The sequence below is a fragment of the Dufourea novaeangliae genome, unplaced genomic scaffold (assembly GCF_001272555.1).
Source record: "Dufourea novaeangliae isolate 0120121106 unplaced genomic scaffold, ASM127255v1 scaffold6, whole genome shotgun sequence".
NCBI lineage: Eukaryota > Metazoa > Arthropoda > Insecta > Hymenoptera > Halictidae > Dufourea > Dufourea novaeangliae.
In genome coordinates, this window is record NW_015373900.1 from 1,582,702 (window position 1) to 1,606,143 (window position 23,442).

The 23,442-nt window shown below is 33.6% G+C and overlaps 1 protein-coding gene across 1 annotated transcript; it reads left to right on the forward strand.

Moving 5' to 3' along the window:
• Window positions 1-4,439: 4,439 nt before the first annotated feature.
• On the forward strand, window positions 4,440-19,902 carry LOC107193438 (major facilitator superfamily domain-containing protein 6). The gene is made up of 12 exons (XM_015582881.1): window positions 4,440-4,644; window positions 5,502-5,656; window positions 6,108-6,319; window positions 7,351-7,492; window positions 7,973-8,215; window positions 8,639-9,008; window positions 10,318-10,498; window positions 11,942-12,105; window positions 15,708-15,911; window positions 17,147-17,314; window positions 18,833-19,285; window positions 19,736-19,902. The coding sequence occupies exons 1-12, from the start codon at window positions 4,548-4,550 to the stop codon at window positions 19,900-19,902; spliced, it is 2,556 nt and encodes an 851-aa protein (XP_015438367.1). The 5' UTR covers window positions 4,440-4,547.
• The last annotated feature ends 3,540 nt before the right edge of the window (window positions 19,903-23,442 follow it).

The window sequence follows — 23,442 nt, forward strand, 5'->3', positions numbered from 1 at the left end:
TTGATTTTCATTGTTTTCTTAATTTTTCTATTGATACATTATCGGCGGGCGACTTTCCTCGCGGACTGCTACCTACGGCCGGCGACTTCTGTTAGGAGTGTTGCCTGCGGCTGGTGCCATCATTTTCCATTTCGGGGAAAAATGTTACAAAAGTATTATTATATATTTATAATTGCATATTATTCATGCAATGAATATTGAATTTGTTTAATAAAATTCAGAAAAGTATGGCATGTTCGTGTTTGTGAAAATTTAATTACACAGATAAGGCCCTGTGTTAGAAGCATCTAATTTTAGACGACCTGCCGATGTAGTGCGGTAATCGATGGGATTGGTAGACAAAATGGACGTTGAGATTTCGGGTCGCCCATTCGATCTCATACTAAACCCTATTTCGAAAGCATTTTCGAACTTTCGAGGGTTGTGTACCGTGAAGTAGTGTAATGGATTTACACAAGAAATTAATGATTCGGACTGATATTTTTGACAATTTAGAATTTATTTGATATTGATTAAGACAGTGGTCGACACAGAATGAATTTTGAGGTTGGAATTTCTATTATTGAGAAAAAGTCCAGAGTTGTAAAAGTTTTGAGGGTAGGTTCGGTAGAGACCATGTAGGCCTGAATGGTAAAGTATGAGTAAAACGAGTAAATAAGTAAAATGAGCAAGATGGAAAAAATGAGTAAATTAAGCAAAGTGAGTATAGTGGATAAAATGAAAAAAAATGAGTAAAACAAGAAAAATGAGCAAAATGCGTAGTGAGCAAAGTGAGTAGAATACGTGAAATGAGTAGTGTGAGTTGGATGAGTAGAATGAGTAAAATGGGAAAAATGCGTAATAACACAGTGGTCGACACGAAATGAAATTTGAGGTACGAATTTCTGTTATTGAGAAAAAAATCAGGAGTTGTAAAGGTTTTGAGGGTAGGATCGGTAGAGAACATATAGGCCTGGATGATGAGGCAAGGTGGGTAATTAAACAAAATGAGTAACGTGAGTAAAGTGAGTAGAATGTGTAAAATGAACAAAATAGGCAAAATGAGTAGAATGAGTAATATAAGTAGAGTGATATTCACTTTGAAAATAAAAGCGTCCCATGTTTCTCGTAACACCCTGTATCCCTGTGATTCAAGTAAATCCTAACAAGGAGGAGAGATTGAGACACTATAGAATAATGTTTTTCCACTGAAATTACTTTAAGTTTACCTCAACTATGCTTAATAGAAAATGATGTCGAGACTGAACGCCATATCAATATACAAGGCGCGTAAAATTACACGTCGATAAATTACTTAACAAAGTCACGAAGAAATCTCTTTTAACAGAATTAGATTTCAATTTAATTCAGATTTTCAGTTTAATTGTACAATAAAGTATTCATTAAATTTCAAAGAGATTGGTTTAATAAATTCTTCACAAGAAATCCCCAAAAATTCATTCAGTTTTAATAACCCTAGTAGCAGTTATGATTTGCCAACGGTGGCCAATAGTTGGGAGTTAGTTGGGATATAGTTAGTGTTTTTGCCTACAAATTCCCAAAAATAGGGCCTACGTGTATTGAAGAAACCTCCAGTTGACTCTTCGTAGTATAATAACGTGGGCCATACGTTAGGTATGATTGTTGGCCCAGTTGCAAAAAAGGGTGACAATTCTAACTGTTGTCCAACCAATACTGCAACGAAGGCCCATCAAAATGCCAACAGAATTCCCGTAAAAGAATATTTATTGTTTTTCAGGTGGAATTTTTAGTCCTTGCGCCAACGAGACGCATGTAGATTAACTAAATTTATTATTTTAAAATGGAGTTAGAACAGTTAAGAACTCGAGCGACGAGGTGTTTACGAGCGGATTCGTTCTATGGAGCGGAAGCTGACGTAGAACAGCCGTTGTGCACGCGCCTTACAGCGCGATTTTCTGTAAAACCATTATGTAAAAGTCACGGCGTTTGTGTGTTGACAAGCGTACCACTGTCACGGCCAGTGCGTCGAATACTGATGACAGTGTTCGCAACATCTAATTCCTCATTGTGTCGTGCTGCGCTCCAATTGTACATTCGAGGACCGCGAAATCATTGGAGCCTCATTATTGTTTTTATTGTGGCTCTTGGAATTACATATGTATGATAATTGAAAACATTAATCGGAAACAATTTGGTAATTATTCACTCTCTTTGTACACCAGAGATGGGCAAACTCATTATCTAGATAAAAAGTTTCGAGTAACGAATAAAAGATAAAGTATTTCGTCATTTTTAATTGTTTAAACGTGGAAATTTCAATTTTTATAATGAAATAATACTTCTTTATGAATGAATCGACATTTGTCGAACAATTATTTAATCTCATTAACTGTTTGAAGCTCAGAACGACACCCTTAGATACTGCTGCTTTTCACTGTGTATTATTCGAATAAAATTCTGCCCAACACTGTTGTGCACATTAATCTGTAAACTTTATATTTTTTACAGTGATATATTTGATTATAGAATATATTTGAGCCGTTTATTTTGAATGTGGCATTAGTCACTTTTCTGTCATTTTGAGACATTAAATTGTTTACATTTTAATACGCATAAAAATATTTATGCTGACTATAAAGAAAAATTTCACTTATATTTATCACGGTTACTTACGTTTTTCTCATTACAAATAATGTCGCACAGACGTTAACGAATTTTTCATTGCTGTAAAGTGACTTAAGACGCTGTCGATATTAATAGTTTATAAAAAGTACAGACTTATGTTGATTTTATCCCATATGTTTTGCTGAAGTGATATTTGATGAGACGGTAATTCAAGTATTTTATATGAAACCTTATTCATATATTGAATTATTGTCATTATTTGGAGTGATGAAGTCTGTGGACATTTCACTTTGTTTTAAATTTTTTAAATAACTAGAAGAAGGAAGTCCATCTCATTCTGAGCCAAAGTTTATGACGTATGCTGAGAAAATCGTTTTTCTCGACATTCATCGAAGGAACACTGTAAAGACTGAATTGTCTAATGAAAAATCTATAACCTCCTAATTTTGTATGAAAACATCATTTTTTGTACCTAAATAAGAAATTATTAATCTTTCACTATCAACTACAGTTCCATAAGGCTCGCGTTAAAAAGAAATTTTTATAACGTTTCTGTTTCAATAATTTTATCGTTGACCTTGCTATTTTTTGGTAGCAATCGAAAGTTGAAGCTTTTCAGAATGTTCTGTTAAATTTTCAACTAAATTTATAATTATTAAAAATTTGCGGAAGCCACTTTAAATGCCCAAGACGTGCCACCGGATGGACGGTACTCGACGGCTGTAGACATATGCATATTATACGTCGAATCAGCTGACGCGCACACGTTCATGGGAGAGGCGGTGCAAAAGTTGGTCGCGGCTGAGCAACGGTATTGTCCCGAAAAGTGTCACGATTGCCTCGACCAAGTGTCACTCGGCGAATTGTCGAAACACTCTTCCTAATTTGTTCGAGTTATTTCAAATGTATGTACTTAATACGGTCAGAAGAACTGTGTGATCCATGGAAAATCGTCTGATTTTTGAAAAAAAATTGCTTTTAAATGGATTTTTGGTTTAAGAATTGATTTGAGAATGGACAAATGAAAGAAAAGATAATGGTGACTTTTATTGACACGAATGTGGACTTTTCGGAAGTGATTTTAATAGTCAATATTGAATGTGTAATATTTAGAGAATTTGATTTTAAAAATTATTTTTAACTACTTTGATAGTGTGTGTGATTAATAGATCGATACTTTTGTAATAGATTGTGAGATCAGTCACAGTCTGTGTAGCTGATAAATCGTGGATCTTTATCATTTTTCTCTTTACAGACTATTTTTATTGAATAAATATGGACCATTTATTGTATACAATAAAGACAGACTATTTTATAGAAACTGAAATCACAGAAAAGTTTGTTTTACTAGTTGCAGGTTTTAGAATGTTGAAAACTAGAGCCCTTTCTTTAAAACTATAAATATTAATATTGATTTATCTATATTAATCTCAATTTTAATATTGGTTATTTCATTTTAATATTATTGTTATATACATATATTTAAAATTAATAGCTAAATGAGATATTTAAAATGAAATTAGAATTAATCTTATTAATATGATTAATCTGATTAATCTCATTAATCTTTTTAATCGTAAAAATGATTAATATTATTACTTATTACTGCTTCCATTCCTTTTTTTTATCGCCCTGGTCCTCTATATTTTTTTTCTAAATTTTCCTACAAATGCATCGATCTTTGTAATTTCACGATTAATTAAAATAAGTCACTGTACACACCGGGTATATGTGTTCGACCTGTTACAGTAATTTATGATGAGCGATCACTCAACACAATGTTAAATGAGGCACGTTCGTGACTTTCTTTTTCAACAGGAAGAAGAACCATGCACCGGTGACGCAACAGTTTTCGAAAATATGTCCGACGATCGGTGTCGTTTCTAGTATTCGGCTGTAAGTTTCCGTTGTCGCTATCTACAAACCTGTTCGACGCCACTGGATAGCCAATCACCGACAAGATGATGCTGATCAAAAGCTTCTTCCGGAGGATCATCAAGGACTTCCGGCACAAGGAGCTGCTACCCCTGAAAATGATATTTTTCGTTCAGGCGTCCAGTAAGCCAATAAAAAACATTATTAATTATATTCACAAATATAACCTGTCGTTCGTGTTTATTAATTTCTTATCGTCCCATCTTTTCGTATATAAGGTGGCCCATAAGTCACTTTACCAATTAAAAATCTAGTAAGTCTAGTACATACAAATAATTAACTAACAGAAAATGTATGAAATTTTTTAATGGTGAAGTGACTTATGGGCCATCCTGAACGTAACTCATCAAGAACCAAAATTTTTTGCTTATCATAATATTTGCCCCTTCAAACCAAATAATACTTTGCTCTTATATTTTTTTCTATTTTCAAAAACAAGAAAGATATTTAAGGTACTCATGTTAGATAGGACACCCTGTATGTTTGCATTAATACTACACATGGATTTTTCCAACATACACATATTGAATAAATAATACAGGTTATGGTTATATTAATGTACACAAACATACTGACTAAGGAAATTTAAACGCACTATGTATTCACGTGAAGGCTTGCTTCATTGAATATTCATATGGATCGTTACTTTATTTCAACAAATAGTTTAATGACTCAGACAATGATGTACGAGTCAACCTGTAAATCTTTATAATAGTAAATTGAACACTTGAATAGATACCTACATCTTGTCAAGGATGAGTCGCAATTGTTAACATTTGACCAGTAAACGTGGCGAATAAAAATTTGCAATTCTGTTTAACACTGACTTCAACCCCTATTTGTTAATATTTGAACAGTAAACGTGTCGAATAAAAATTTGCAATTCTGTTCAACAACTGACTTCAACCTCTATTTGTTACCATCGTCTAATCATTGATGTGGTTTCGAGTGTCGACAGTAATGGTGGACTACATTTTCAGCTCTCTATGTACTTTATCCATACCTGACGATACATATGAGGGAGCTAGGCATAAACGTGGAGGAAACCGCCATCATGAGCGCTATTACGCCGGTGATCGCGATGGTGATGCCACCCTTGGCAGGGATGGTCGCTGATCGCGTGGGCAACTTCAAGGTAAAATCCCGTTAAACGTTTAATTTTCTATCGTGACACGTATTCCCGAATATGCAGGGTGTAACAAAAATTTTGGAGGACCTTGAAATGGGAGACTCGTGAGGTGATTTGAAACAAATTTTTCCTTACCAAAAATGTTATCCGAGGCTTTGTTAACGAGATATTAACAAAAAAACCCCGACCAATCAGAGCGTGAGTCTGCTGGCCGAATTCCAGCGGTAACGTTGGCTAGCAATCGTTGCGCGTAACTGTGATTTAATACCTAACCCTGCTTTACGTTGGAACCTGTTGTAGCGAAAGGGTTGAGAAGAAAAATTTGAATGTACTTTTACTGTATTTACAGAATACCTATAGCTTATTTAACTGGATATACATAAAAAACTTCAAAAGATATATTTTTATTTGAAACCGTTGAAGTCTAAACCACCTAAAATTGTACTGTTTTATTCAGATTTTGTTGACCTTGTTCTCGTCGTTTGGCGGACTCGCTGCGCTTCTGTTGCTGCTCGTGCCCATTGGTAGGATAACCGTGGAATATCCGAACAGGGTTATCATGGACCTCGGTTGCACAGGGAACAATGGACTGATTTACACGATGAATCAGAAACACCCATGTGAAGTGAATTTGCAAGAGACAGTTTCTACGAGGCTCGAGAGTTGCGGGTAGGTATTAGCACTGTAAGTATTTGGATATTCGAACTATTCGCATAATTTGAATAATTTCGAATAGGTACGAATTATTTATTCGAAGAATTCGAACACCTCGAATGATTCGAATAGTATGAAGTATTCGGATAATTCGAATAATATGGAGTATTCGGATAATTCGAATAGTATGGAGTATTCGGATAATTCGAATAGTATGGAGTATTCGGATAATTCGAATAGTATGGAGTATTCGGATAATTCGAATAGTATGGAGTATTCGGATAATTCGAATAGTATGGAGTATTCGGATAATTCGAATAGTATGGAGTATTCGGATAATTCGAATAGTACTGTGTATGCGAATATTTGAATATTCGAATAGTATTAAGTACACATTTAAATATTCGTATAGTATGAAGTATATATTTGAACATTCGAATAGTATGAAGTATTTTCTGACGAATACGTACCGTTTTCGGAGACTTCTACAAGTTGTGCCCAAAAACAGAACATGCAACAAGCACATTCTTACAAGCAACAGTTCCTTAAATCTTCACATGCTTTGTGATTATGTATATATATTAGTAAATATTATTCACATTTGTTGCATGAAATACCTGTCATAGTTCTCCATCGTAACTCGAATTCCATTTAATATTCCGCATATTAATGGAGTTCAATAAGCCTCCTTTAGAACCTTAGAATATAAATCGGAGTACCAAAGTAAAGTAACAATTCCCTGTTATATGCTTATATTCTGAGGTTATAACGAGGCTTATCGAACTCCATTAATACGCAGGAATATCGAATACAGTTCGCGTTATGATAGAGTGCTATATCTCACACGACAAGTATGAATAATACTTATCTCTATAATATTTACAAGATCTTGTCAGTATTTAATAACCCCGGTGCCCATTTTAATTTCTAGGCCATTCATGTAGATATACTCGCAAGGAACACTTTTCATTGAGAAATTAAATTAAGAAGTGATCGTGTAATTTTGCATTTTACGCTGCCTAATTCCTTAATACTTTTTCTAATAGGTACGTGTGTCGCATGGATGTTCATAACGACACAGACATCGAGGCTATTTTGTCGTCGAGAATATACACGCTTAAACGGCACAATTTGGTAACCGGTACGAATTCCTCGGTCAAATTTTCGATTGCCCAAGACGACGTACCAGTGGTATGTATCAACTCACTAAATGACTAAAATATTTTAGTGTCACTTGTATTGATATGGAACTAAATACATATTCATAATCGAATATCTAATATTTATAGTTGCTTGTGGAAATCGTGTAGTGCTGCTTAGTATATCTATAGATGATTATAAATGTTTGTCTAAATAATTAGATTGTTTTTGATTTACCGAAACTTTCGGGAACCGATTTGCAGAGACTGGTATTGGAAAGACACTAGTCCTCTCTGTTGAGAATTTTAGCAGAATTCAAACAAAGTTCATTAAATTATAGTTATATTTATAATTATATTTGCTATGTTGATCGTATTAAACACTATTATATTAAATTATTTTACTAAGTATTACATCTGTATTATGTCCAATTATTTTACCAAATATTCTATCTATATTATATCAATATTATGAATTATTTATATTGTACTAAATTATTTTGAATTTAATCGAATATTCGAATCCTAGGAAGTGAGAGACGAGGACTTAAGAGAGCATCGAAAGTTAACCAACGACGAGCACTACAAGACGTCAATTCGTCAGATCTCGAGGAACGAGTACTTCTTCCCGACAAATCAATTCTACGAGTTCGCGTGCACGGTGTCAGGATTCATCGAGGATTTTGAGACATCAACCTTGAACACCGCCATGTCGAATAGGGTCTACGAGAACCGAACTCTTTGCACTTTTAATCCGATTCTAACGATCAAGGTACCATAATTCAGTAATTTCTTAGTAATTTAGTCATTTTACAATAATTTAGAATTTTTAGTAATTTAATAATTTTACGCTAATTCAGAATTCAAAGTAATTAGTAATTTTACATTATTATAGAATTTTCGGTAATTCATTAATTTTTGCAGTAAATTAGAATTTTTAGTAATTTAATAATTCTGCACTAATTTAGAATTTTTTGTAATTTAGTAGAAGAAATAGTATTCTCTTATAAAAATTGGCGTTGCCACGTTTAATCGATTAGGCAATGGTGAAATACTCTTTTATCTTTTATTTGTTATTCGAAACTCTTTCTCTGGATTATGAACACGTCGAAACATCTGGTGAATAAGTGAAATAACTAACACAAAAAATTGTTGAATTAATCATTAATCACTTAATTGGTTTTATTCTGTGCAGGATAACGCGAGCTATACGGTAAACTATCATTCCTACAAATCGAAACTGAAGAGTCTCGAGGTGACGGACGAGGATCGCGCGCTGAATCGTCAGCGATACGTATCGGAGCAGATCGCGTGGGCCGGAGACACATTTCAGAGAATCACCTGCGGTAATCCGGACACAGAGAACGAGAGACTGGTCCTGAATCTGCCGTTGGTTAATTACTCGATGAATCCGGTGGCTTACAAGCTCCTGAACAGTGAAGAGTGCAGCAAACGGTGCATCGTGACTGCGCCACGGGAGCAAATGTGCTCTAACATGGATATGATAATGGAGTACAATGTGGGACTGACTTTCTGGCTCTACTTCGCTATTAGAGTGTTTATTGGTCAGTATACGCAGATAAGTTAGTAGTACATACCGCGGGAAAAGGTGTTACGAGGTAAAAAATTTCATTTTATCGCGTGAAATTTCATATATGCAGTAAAGTCGCTTTAACTGCGCGGAGAGGCTTCTACGGGCGCCTTAGGGTTCCATGGAATGGAATTGGGGAGACTGACACCGAAGTGTGGGTAAAATCGTGACCCTGAAAAGAATAATTTCATAACTCGAGAGAAATTGAAATTGTGATTCATTAACCAGTAATTACAGTAAAGTCGTTTTAACTGCGCGGAGAGGCTTTAACGCGCGTCTTCGGATTCCATGGAAGGGAATTGGGGAGACTGACACAGAAGTGTGAAAATTTATTATTAGACTGTAGATGGTTCTATAAAATCAAGATTTTAATGAAATTTATTATTATTATTTATGTTTTACTACTACGGTAGTAAAGTCTCTAGTATAGAATTCAAAATTCTGTCCTATTTTAACTTTCAGATATTACGATCTAAAATTTTGAATTTGCATAAACTTCCGCAGTCTATTTATTACATGTATCTTAATTATTTCTAATATAATATAATGATTCATATACATATTCATGATATATATGCACTCATTATTTATGAAAATGTGTAATACAGTGCCAGTCCACAGAAAGTCTAACATTCATATTTGTGTTTACATACAGGATGGTCCATTTAAATAAGGATCCATCTAAATATCCTTTCCAATTGTGATGATACAGAAAATAATTTTATACGTTAGTTGAATGAGATGAAGGGACCAATATACTTACAAGAATATTGTTTATTCATTGTCATTTTTTTTTCGGAGTCTTCAAGGTCACCAATCTTTTTTTTTGCATATAACTGCCTATCTTTTTCTATTGCGTCGTATAACTAGTGTTAAAATACGTTCAGATATATATGTATGATGGTATGCGCTTAAAATGACCTTTGACTCGAAAAAGTAAAGTTAAACGTGAAATTTATGTCCATCGATATCGTAGGCTTTAACAACGACACGACAAGATACATAGTAATAAGGAAAACAAGAAAATATTAAGAAATCATTACATTATATTAGAAATAATTCCATATAATAAATTATTGTAATAATAATTAAAATATTATTACAATATTTCAGTAAGATTTGTTATAATTTATTATAATATTTAAAATATTATAATTTATAGTAATAATTATAATATTATTACAATAGTTCAGTAGGATTAATTATAATTTATTATTGTGATTCTTATGCTTGAAATGTTATAATTTATATACTGAAAGCGATTTTACATATTTTGTTTATAGGCGTTATCGGCGGAACCACGTTCGCTATGTTTGAGGGCGCGGTGATTGCGATATTGCGGGAACAGAAGGCCGATTACGGGCTCCAGAGGATTTACGGGAGCATCGGCGGAATGATATCCTCGCCGCTTTCGGGCCTTTTGATCGATTATGCGAGTACAGGCAAAAGTTACACAGACTTCAGGTATTTAAAAATGCGCAATCCTAACGATTTAAGATCTAATTCAATTAAAGTTCGATATATGAAACACTCAAACGCTTGAATTCATGAACCATGGTTCTTGTAAATATTTCAATTTTATCATTTTTCATAATATCTATTTCTAAATTATTCATTTATATCATTATTTCTCATTTTCTTATGTATCACACGTTTACATGTGTATTTTACACTACTTTTTACTTCTTTTGCCATCAATGTTCCCCCTATTTTTGTAAGTATAATAAAGACTCCTCATTATTATTATTATTATTATTATATTAGGTTGCTGGAATAGTTTTGACCATGTTTAAGATACATGAAATGGACAGAAATCTAGTTTTATTAGAGCTGAAAAAGCTTTGACTCTCACAAAGATACATCAGACAGGAATGTAATTCTATTAGAGCTGAAAAGCTTTCACCCCGTCAAAGATACATTAAACAGAAATCTAATTTAACCACTAAGAACCCACTTATTCCACAAAAACCTATCGAAAAATCACCTACTTTTTAAATTATCGGTATAGCAAGAGAATAATATGCAGAGTTAGGAAAAATATAATCTAATTACAAAATATAAAAGTGCAATTACAATGTAATTGTGATTTGGATTTTGTAATTAGGTTGCATTTTGCCCAACTCTGATAATATGCCATGATTAGAATTGCAGGAAAGTTTTCAGTTTAAACAATATCGTCTCTCAAAAAATGACCAAATCTCGTGTCCGAATTAATTCGTTCGTGCTAAAAATGGTAAGATGGGAACATGTAAAACAAAAAATTAATATTTACTATTACAGAAATTTTATTATTATGAAAGGTAATGTTTAGTCATGTGGATATAGTCGATTTCGTGTAAATTCAGTCCGTATAAGAGGGCCGACTTAATTCAGAATAAAGGACACTTTACATAAACTCGAAAACAATTTAACTCAGGATATGTCCTCAAGTGGTTAATTAGAAACATTTATGTACTGCTATATACACTATATTTGCGTTACTAGATTTTATGTGCTATCTGAATAAGTATTCTTATGGTCAGTCGCTTAAGGTCTATGAGACTACAGTATAGTCTCGATGAGTGTTCGAAGGCTTCTCGACACTGATAAGGAAAAGTCGCCAGGTGTAACGCTGACTTTTTAACGAGATTTATCACAGTGATATAGAATTTGGAATTCTCAAGCGAATGATACTTGTTTCAGCCGTATACGACCATTAGTTTATGAAATATTTAATATTCAGTGCCGAGGAGCCTTCGAACACTCATCAAGAATTTACTGTATTTATGTTTACCTTTCGATGAATCCCCTATTAGGGGCAGTATTATGCCAGTAATAATTTTAATATTAAGTTAACACACTCATTTTCCAGCAATTTAATATCTGAATCGTTAGATTTATTATTCGGTAATCGGGTGGATTTTCTAGGCCCGCGTTCTATCTATACGCAGCGTTGAAACTCATGTCAGGTGTACTGATGCTCGCCATCAATCTCGAATTTAAATCACCAGCGAGCAACGTGGTCCGGGACGTTTTCACCGTTTTAAGGAACATCGAGGTTGCAGCCCTATTCATCGCCTGCTTCATTCTAGGTGAGAAACCATTTCGAACATACTCAAATTTTAACTCTATCACGACCGTAAACCCACCGAGAGTCGAGTATTATTTAAATTAACCGTCGTTTAAAAGATAATTTAAATGAAAAATTACTTCTTATTTAGAAATACGAACAACAAGATTAACAACAAAGAATAATTATTTGTTATTTGAAGGAAAGTTTGAATGAATTATTAAACATGTTACGCCTTGAGGACGCCCATTTTACGGCTATTTTAGGTCTGAGGCGCCTTTAAGCCATCATTAAGCCGTTTGTGTACTAGTTGAGGTCATTTGTAACTTCGATCATTTATTATTTATTGTTTATCGGTCCTTAAAGAAATGTTTTGTTTTTTTGTCACTATTTAGTCGTACAAGAAAAATAGTAATATCCATTTAACAAGTACGATTAAAAGAATAACAAATAATGGAAAGCAATAAGAAGAAACATAAATATGAGAAAAAAAAATAAGTTTTCTATTTGCAAATATGATATTAATTTCGTTCAAATAAGAAGTTTAGTACACGGGAAAAATTAATCGATATTTTTAAATAAAATACAGACAAGAAATTCAGATTTGCAAACCACCAGAAAGACTACAGAATTTATTATTTCTGTTACAACGTTCTAAGAAACGGAAATAGATCCATACTGCATATAACTCGTTTACCATATAAACCACAATCGTTAACTTTGACTTTCACATTAGTTAATTAATTAACTACTTAAAATATCCTATACACGCGTGAAATGGGCAGAGATACTTTTTTGAGTAACTATTCAAATTAAATAAAATAGCTACCTTAGTTAATTAGATGCACTCATTATTTGGATTATTCCTTTGCTACTTTTTTTATTATTTATTTTTTAATTATACTGAAAGGATTCTAAACGTGTACTGTTTCGAAATTGATCGAGAGTAACTGTGTCGAGTCTATGATATAAAGTATTTAGGGCTGAAAAAGGGGTTGACCGTCGAGGCTCGTGAATTTCCGAAATTCCTTGGGACGTCGCGCGATCAGATCGCGAAAAGTAAACCGCCTGAAACAGGTTGCGCAACCTTCGTTATTGCCCGTTTCCGCTAATCTTCGGCACACACTGGTCGAATAACGAAATTGCAGTGACATTGACATTCCGCATCGATGCAACAACGATCACGTGGCCTCAGCGAACACAAACTCGTCTTTTCGGCGTCGATTAACCCTACGATGCATGCATATAGCGTTCATCAGACTTACGCATCGTCGCCAGAGTTCTTAACTGTCCTAACTTAACGTTTAAAAAAAAATTTAGTTAATCAATCTACGTCTCATTGCTCCAAAGAATACAAATACACCACGAAATAAAGAAATTTTAACCTAGAAAATAACAAATATCCTCTTAAGTCCTAGCTCCGCAATTTTGAAAGTTTTTTTGTTCTTAATGGTTGTACCTCCAAATACTAACAATTATTACAAATTTGTGTTGATAATAATATAAAGTTTTGTTAAATATTGAGTAGATGATATTACAGTGTGTTTGATTGTTTCACTATTTTCCTACTCAGATAGCACACATACGGCTTAATGACGGCTTAAAGACGCCTCAGACGTAAAATAGACGTAAAATGGGCGTCTTCGAGGCGTCACGTGCTATCTGGGCTGCTTCTATAATATCAAACTCCGTAAACTTTAAACTCAGTTTTCTCAGTTTAGAAACTATTGGAGATAGAACAATTAAGTACATAGAGCGACGATTTCGTGAGTGAAAAAGATCCAGAGCAGCACCATTTAAATCGATCCCTTCGAATATCTCTGAAATTATTTGTGATGCCGGAAAGTGTTTCAAACAAAAGTTGAATGGTATCAAGGGGGACATAATTCAATGTCAATAGTTTTTTGGTAGATGGAGGCGTAGAGGACATATGAAAGTCAACTTAATTTTTTTAAATGGAACACATATTTTAATGCATTGATCGATGCAGCTTTGAATTGCAACTATTTTTTCTTAATTATTCTGCTGTTCAGCTTACGAAGTCATTATTACATATATGAATTCGCAAGGAAGGAATACACAAAGACACGGGCAATTATTTCATTACACGAGAGAAAAAATCTAAAAAGAAATATTCACGTAGATAGAAAATAACCCGTGTCATGCATCCTAGGGTTAAGTTGATCGTTTCCTGTCCCATTGTCTTCTGTCCATTAAACTCAAACGTGTTCCTTTTGTTTATCTCTTAATTTTTTCAAACTAATTGACATTCCAGTTGAAGCATGAATATTTAAAAACAAAAGTAAATTGTCGTTTCATGCATAACGACTATGCATGACGGATGATTGTGCCTTTTTTCGAGAGACAATTAGCCTTTGCTTTACTACAGAAGAAATTGAAACAAAGTGTAATTACCGTAGATATTGTGAGCATATTGTACTTACCTTACATACTGTGAGCAGAAAATATTATTCGGTTGGAAGGGGGCAAACATGGTAATAAGAAAAAAATTGTCCTCGAGGTTATATTTTTTCGAAATTTCAAAGTCATCAATGTTGTTTTAAATGGGACTTTGTATTTTTATCATCGTGACATAATAATTGAGGACAAGACCAATCCAATGACCTACAATAGTATGACCTTCATTTGACCTTCAACACAAAAAACTCCACAAATGTATGGGAGTATATTTAAATAATAAAATAACTACTATAGAAGAATTAATGTCAAAATGTATCAAAGTTGATTGACATCAGTTTGAACATTTGTTAAAATAAATTTTCTGCACTAATCCCTTGCAAAATATTTGAGCAAAGTATACATGGTGTCCCGTTCGAAACTGTTTTCTATGAGGACCAGCAGAGGTCATATGAAGATCAACTTTGTTTTTTTAAATGGAATCGTATAATTTTTAATGCACTGCTTGATGCCACTCGATATTCTCTACATAAAAGACTAAGTCACTTATGGGGAAAAATCAAAGTTTATTATTAGTCTATATTAAGAAGGACGTACTTTTGACGACTAACTTTAGAAAGGTGAGTGCTAATATATGTACAATATTAAGCCACTACTGAATATTAAAATCAAAATATCTTCTAAACTAATGATTGATCGCCATTAGTGACTCAGTACTTGATTTAAGGAATAACAAATAACATCAAATAATGCATTAAAAAATATACGATTCCATTGAAAAAATAAAGTTGACATTCGTATGACCTCTACGCGTTTACATACAAAAAAGTTACATCAGAAAGTTTGCCCCCAGATACCATTTAACTTTCGTCTGAAACATGTTTTAATATCGTCAACAGTTTCGAAGATATTCGAGTGGGTCAATTTAAATGGAACATCCTGTATAATTTTTACAAAACATCGCATTTCCTTCATTCAGGCCAGGTGTCCCAATCGAATGTTAATGTACGTTGCACATGAACTATTATCATTATTTCAACGCCTAGAATCCACCCTTGAAAATGGCCCACACCTTTATCAACACCCTGTATAAGAAACACAAACGTATCGACTTTGTCTGACTGTCCAACTGGATATTACGCATATATAAATGTTTAGGGTGGGTCGTCGAATTAAGAATGAATCACATTATTCCTTTTTTCACAGGAACTGCTTGGGGCTACATTGAGTCGTTCCTCTTCTGGCTGATCCAGGACTTAGGCGGATCAAGATCACTTATGGGTATCACCATAACCGTAGGCGGTATAGCCGGTATACCATTACTGGTACTATCTGGTCCAATCATATCGAAGATCGGCCACGCCAATGTACTTTTCATAGGCTTCGTTTTTTACGCCATAAGACTCTGCGGTGAGCATCCATTCTTTTTTTTTTTTTAATTCGTGCATGCATGGCAATTTCACTTTCGCTCGTATGTGTTAGAACATTTATCGAGTATGCGATAAATGTTTGAAAGCATTACGAAATTTTTGGAAGTTTGAAGTAAATATTATTTAGTAGTTACATAAAAATTTGTGTATTGTATGCCACATTTATTACGTCATAGCAACATAAGCGTTGTCCATTTTATTGTCTTCCAACGAGGATATTAAAGTTCAATGGGCAATGCTTATAATACTATGAAGTAATAAACGTGGTATAAAATATCAAATTTTGCTTCACATAAACCTGGTGTCTTATGTGTGTGTATTTATGAGTGGTTGTGTACTTCGCAATAATCATTGAGGATCTTGATATCGTGCCAGTCACATCCTGCCACTTTTTCTGGCCGCCATTGAAGCGTTAATTGCTTCGGTGAATCATTCTTTGGTCTCGAGAATTTGATTTCATTGTTATTTTAACTACTACAGCTATCTTTTGTAAGGAAAACGACATTCGTCATTGGTTTTCTTAATAAAAGCAGATATAGTGGTTAAATTAATAATGGAATTAAATTCTTAAGTTAACGGAATGGCTCTTGTGTCAAAGACATTCAACATTGTGTTTTCAAGAATGTTAAATAAATCACATACAAAAATTGCACGAATTTCTTTCTAAATAATTTGTCGTTTAATAATGGAATTAAAGTCTTAAGTTGAAGGAATAGCCCTTGAGTCACAGACATTCAACATTTTGTTTAAGAACATATTAAATAAATCACATAAAAATTGTACAAATTGCTTTCTAAATAATTTGTTTAGTAACGGAATTTTATTTTTAAGTTGATGGAATGGTCCTTTTAGACCAAAGACGTTCAACATTGTGTTTTGAAGAGTGTTAAATAAATCACATATAAAATTGCTTCCGAAATCATTGTTTACATTCTATCAGACGTGGTGCAAATTGATAATTACAGTAGTAGATAAAAAAGTTACCACTTTTTCGATTTGTTTTTATTTTTATCGTTCTTTAACGTCAACTGAAGTATGTCTTTAATATATACATATATTCTGCTCGAGAATTAAAATCTGTATAAAACCCAGTGTAATTAAGGTTTTAAATTGATGTTAAATAAATGATAACACTTTTTTGTTTGCTACTGTATATATCGATTGTGAATTTTATTCATTTTATAGATATTTGTTTCATACGTTTGTTGTTTGCAGGTTATTCGATAATATACAATCCATGGCACACTCTTATCTTCGAGGTGCTAGAATCGGTGACTTTATCTTTGAGCTTCACCGCCGCTGTCACTTACGCGGCGAAATTATCAACGACAACCACCGACTCTTCGATACAAGGACTATTAGGTGGAGTTTATTACGGTGTAGGTCAGTAATCAATCCGACAATATTTTGTATACATGAAGTTTTTCGAAACATTTATCGAATAGAAACAAATTTCGGTCATTATAAGTCAAACTATGATTATAAATTATGAAATAATTTCGCGGATAACTATATAAATATTGCTGGCAAATGTCAAGTTCGGTTAAAATCTGTTACCGATTAGAAGAAATGAAATTGCCATTAATATTCATAAAGTTAACTGGGAAAAAAATTGCATTGTTATTAAAAACTCGATAAATAAGAATTAAGAAAAAAAATTCTAGTATTCTATCAAGTATAGAAACGTTTTTTTCGCATTTTCAATAGTTGGAGAAATAATAGAGCGTATACACTGGAACATACTGTACATTCGATGCTGACAATCTTATCATTAGACTGCGACTATTCATGCAAATATACATTCTTATTGTCCATTTTTACAACAATTGGCCTAATACAGAAATTCCTTTGAGTCATTCCAGGCGAAGTGGCCCAATGTCGTTGCTCGACCATTTTTAAAAAATCTAATTATTTGTGTATGTTCTCTCTTACATGTCGACACTTCAAAACCAGCGTCAGTTTATCCTAATGATTTTTTATTTGTGGTTTCCGGGGGTTCGCGGAAATTATATCTAAAAGCATCTTTTTCAGAAAAGAACGGAGAAATTAAATCTCAGACTTGAAACTTATCGGTCAACTAAATTGGCGTATGCTTTAGCAAGAAAAACAAGAATTAGTTTTGAGACTTTACCACTTCTTAAAAAAATGTTGAATTGAACTTCTCATTTTGTCTAATAACCAAACTTGTAAATCAGACTCATTTTTTGGTTATTAGAGTTAGGTTTAGGATAAAAGTGTATAGGACAATAATTGTAGCTCGTTCTTTTCTGAATAAGACGCTTTCAGTCCAATGGTGCTATGATTATCAGACACTTACATATTCTAATATCCGCGAACCCCCGGAAATCACAAGAAATGACGTTCCGCACAACCCAAATACGGTTCTTACGTGCAAACAAAAAATCATTCGGATAAAGTGACGCTGGTTTTGAAGTGTCCACATATAAGGGTACTCATACACAAAAAATTAAATTTTTTTAAATGGTCGAGCATTGGCATTCGACTACTTCTTTTGGATTACCCCATTAACTTATTCAGGATTCTATTATGTTCAAAATAAAACAAAAGTCTCGTCAAATTTCATTAAATATTTTTTCTATACTGAGCTTTAAACAATCGTGTACACTATTAAATGTATAAAATCCGCAGTTTATTTATCATTAGTCTGCGGAACTTTATGCAAAATAACAATTTTTGAAGTGATTTGTAAAGGCAGATGTGAAGCTTGAATTTTCTTTCATTTCTTAATGGTTTTATTATTAGAAGAATAAGACAGAAAATATATTAGATCCGATGTTAACCTTACCATTTATCACATTTCACATAGTCGTCGTATACGCTATAAATGCATATAATTCACAGTCTACTTATCATTAATCCTCCGCAAAAATATCGTTCCAGGCAAAGGTTCTGGTAGTCTGATCGGCGGCTACTTGATGAAGGCGTTTGGAACGCGTCCAACCTATCGAATTTTCGCTGGCATGACCCTGGTCACAGGTGTGATGTACTACATCTTCAACGTGACGTACCTGAAGAAGCGTCCTCAGGTCGAGGGGAACGACATCGTGAAGAAGAAACCGAAAACGATGGACAAGCAAAATGGCGTCGAGACCGGGACCATCGAGTTCCCGTTGGAAGAGAAGAGGCCCCGTGAAAATGACGAAAATTGGAAGAAATCGAACGATCTGCCTGGTATCGATAATCTGGCGTTCACTAGGGAGCTGGAGAATAATATGGAGGTGATCAATAATGCGAAAAACCTCGACAAGATCGAAAAGGTGGAGGATAGTGGTCGGAAGAAGCTGGACGCTAGACGACTGAAGAAAACGGATGAAAGTTCGGATGAAAAATCGAATGGACAATCGAATGAACAATCGAATGGACAGTTGAATGGACAATCGATTGGACAATCGAATGGACAATCAAATCGACAATTGAATAGACGATCGAAGAGACAATCGAATGGACAATCGAATGAACAATTGAATGAACAATTGAATGGACAATTGAATGGACAATCGACTGGACAATTGAATGGACAATCGACTGGACAATCGAATGCACAATCGACTGGACCATCGACTGGACCATCGACTGGATCATCGACTGGACAATCGAATGGACAATCGAGTAAACACTCGAATGGACAATCGAATGACTACTCGAATGGACAATCGAATGACTACTCGAATGGACAATCGAATGACTACTCGAATGGACAATCGAATGACTACTCGAATGGACAATCGAATGACTACTCGAATGGACAATCGAATGAATACTCGAATTAATGATCGAACGGACAATCGAATGAACGATCGAAACAGAACGGAACGAGGAATCCGAGCTTTGACAAGGATGAAGATCGGTGTAATGAATTAAGTAATGAACAAAGTTCCTTTGGACATCTCGTTGGAGTCTCTATTGTTGTCACGTCGACAAGAATCTTTCGAGGTCGTGCAAAATGTTGATAACCGCGTGTCGCGGGATATTTCTTCTGTAAATGTGATTGTGAATCTCCCGTTTCGTACAAATTCTCTCTATATTCGTGTGAAATGAATTGTGGCGGTGAGAGGACTAAATATTCGAACGGTGATACAGATTGTGATTATGGTATTGTGGATGTTGATCGAGATTCAATTGGGAAATTCATTCAGGAAGATTCGATTAAGGATATTACTAGGTTGATAGTAGAGCGAATAAGTATTAACGTGATAAAAATAGGTATCTGTAGTTCAGAATAAGTTTTCTGAGACATTTCTAGAAAATTTTGGACTTCTAGATATCGAATTTTCAAAGATTATGTAGAAGTTCTGGATACATATGACTTTTACGAATTTTTTCAAATAAGAAAAGTCGAGATTTTTGCTATGTTCTTTTACTATTGGAGCCATAAGGGACACAGTGTAGTTTAAAGAGAAAAAATATTTAATCCTGGATCGAATGTTACATCTTTCGAAGACTCGAGAGTAACGATTATTATAGAAGACAGATTTATTTATCGATCATCTTAGACATTTACCCTGGCACACTATAATCATTAAATATCGTACATGTACTTTACAGTACCAAGTGTTGAGTTACTCTTATTGTACAGGGTGATTCGTAAATCAATACTTCTGGAGGTAAATTTACAAACTAATATCAGCAAAAAACGTCATATGAACATATGGACTATGTACCTTTGTATTCTTCGAGTAGTCTTAAATCGATTTTGAATCCTTTCGTGCAAATCGTGCACATCCCAGATAACACAGGACGCCTTAAAGACGCCCATTTTACAGCTATTTTAGGTCTAAGGCGTCGTTAAGCCGTCTTCAAGGCGTCATTGGGCGTCATATGCTATCTGGGAATAATAATGTTTAAATGCTCCCAAAAATAAAAATGGATTGAGATCGCGTACTTCGAACATTTTCTTTAATCTTTTTTGAAACTGTAATTAAATTTGCACTAGGAAATTCCTCCACAAAAACGAATAGTCTACCAATTGATTGACGTTAATATTTATAAATATATTTTAATAAAATAAAAGACAAAACATTCTTCCTGGTCTGAATCAATTCGTCCCTGAAAAAGCTAATCGTCCATAACTCGAAAACTAAGGTAGTATATAGGACATATGTTCATATGACGTTCTTTACTTGTATTATGTAATGTGGAGATTTACTTCCTGAAATATTGACATGGATTTATGAATCACCCTGTACATGTTTTCTAACGTTGAGTATTGTAGAAAAATGGCGATTCCACGCGTAAATGTAAGATTGTATTTTAAGATGACGCTGAATCTCTATTTTGTACATTGGTTTTATTTTTAGAGTAATATAAAGAATGTAGAAAATATAGGCACTAATCGTGTGTAGTTAGAGATCATTTAAACAAACGTGAACGTTACTATAAGTCCGTTAAACCGATCGACAGGAATATACAATTTGTTATTGTTATATTATATATATTTTTGTCAGCGAGATAGGGTATCATAACTGTAAAAAAAAACATGTATGTAATGATACGTATATTAATCCGAACGTGAGTTCACGATCGTATTGTTATTTCGAAACTTGCATTGAAATTTTTAGACCGGCAACGTGTCTTAGCCACGCGTTAAAATCACTTCTTCAGCGACGATGTTTCGTTATCAGGCGTTAAAGTCATCGAAATTGAACTATATTTGCGACTTTGTTCAGCAAATATTAGCTGCATTATTGATTAGGATTTCTTATTAAATTCTCCTGTGAAATTATCTTGACATTTAAGTTGTTAGTTTAAGTGAAATGCTGTTGGAAAATGATTGCAACGAATGGTTAATGTTATTAATAGTGAGACGATACTGATCCTTTTAAGATATCGATAGTGTTATTGTTAGAAAGATTATGATACTGACAGTATTATTGAAAAATGTCGACAGTGACGGTACACAATGATTAAAAACGAACAAAGTTCAAATGTGCGTATCCACTTGTTGCGTATCCTCGTATTGTTTCACTGTTGTGTATCAACTTAGACGGGCAACTGTTGCATCGTTGCGTATGGAAATGTATCGTATGCTGATACGATACGATGATACGCAACGGTGATACGATTCGATGATACGCAACAAATGGATATGCACCTTTACGCTATATTTATTAATTTGCAAGTGATTTTAGTCCTGAATGAGTTAAACTACCAAAAATCGACGGAATTCTGTAGAAGATGAAGTTCAGAATGGACTTTAATTGAAAAAATTCAAATTTTTGACGAAATTGAAATTCTTGAAGATATTGAAATTTTTTGCATATTTGTAGTATTGAAATATTTTGAATATATGTGGTATTGAAATTTTCAAGACATTTGAAATTCTTTACGGTATTGAATTTGTTGAAGAAATTTAAATTTAGGAACACGTTGATATTTTGAAAAAAAAACTAAAATTTTCGTAGAAAAGTAATATTTAACAAAAAATTGAAATTTTTATGATATTGAGATTGTTAAAGAAATTTAAACTTTTCGATATGAAAATTGTTAAAGAAATAAAAATTTTTTATTAAAATTCAGTCGAGTCATGTATTTCTGAGACCATCAACATTTTTTCGAATCATCCCGTACAATGCGAAGCTAGCATCCAAAGAATAGTTGCAATCTCACCGAAACCATGGAATCCCTTCCAAACGGATACAATCAACAACAGAATATCTTCAACAATTTCATTACACAGATGAAATCTTAATCACAACTAATTAGAACTTACCTAAAACTGTGTCAATTAAAAACAAACAATCTATCCCAACCGATAGTCACTAATATTCCTATTCTATATCTGCTACAAAATTGAAAATTCCCGTTCCGTATGACGCAGCAAATGACTCGCAGCAGAATAGACACTAATTATATACGATCTAACAGTACGAACGCTGTTAAAACAATGAAACACCGCGATTTAACGACAGAACAATGTGATATATAACTGCAGGACCGTTCCTGGCGGGGGTGCAGAAGGTGCCCAAGGGCGACCAAACTCAGGGGCGGCCGCAGATCGTTTATTGTATGTAAAACTTGGACTAGTAAGAATGATAATCAAAAGTTTTCGAATGTTTATGAACATTTCAGAGTGAAAGAATTTGATCAAATAAAGTGCATATGTAATCTGTGTAACAGTACTCTTATGGGTACCTACTGGAAGGAACTCTATGGACAGTCTGAAATAGCATATGATATTTAGCCATATTTAATGGATTAAATTCCTGTAGGTAATTAATAGTCGCTATTTATCAAGCACAACATCATTATTACAAACATTATGCGTGAGTTTCGTACTTACACGTGGAATAAAATATCTATTTTAAATAAAACTATTTTTGAAGGATCTTTTGCAAAATTTTGTGAAAATAAAAATTAAAAAATATCTTTTATGTTCATAAATGAAACAATGATCCTTAAAAAATGGTTTTATTTAAAATGAATATTTTATTATTATTATATACATATAAGTAAACACTGCATACCAAATTCTTAATTGACTAATATTAAAT

Excerpts from the sequence above, each read along its gene's own strand:
- LOC107193438 (XM_015582881.1), top strand. The coding sequence starts at position 4,548 with ATGATGCTGATCAAAAGCTTCTTCCGGAGGATCATCAAGGACTTCCGG. Across the intron at positions 12,106-15,707 it reads CATCGCCTGCTTCATTCTAG|GAACTGCTTGGGGCTACATT; the intron begins GTGAGAAACCAT and ends CTTTTTTCACAG. Across the intron at positions 19,286-19,735 it reads AAGTTCGGATGAAAAATCGA|AATCGAATGAACGATCGAAA; the intron begins ATGGACAATCGA and ends GATCGAACGGAC.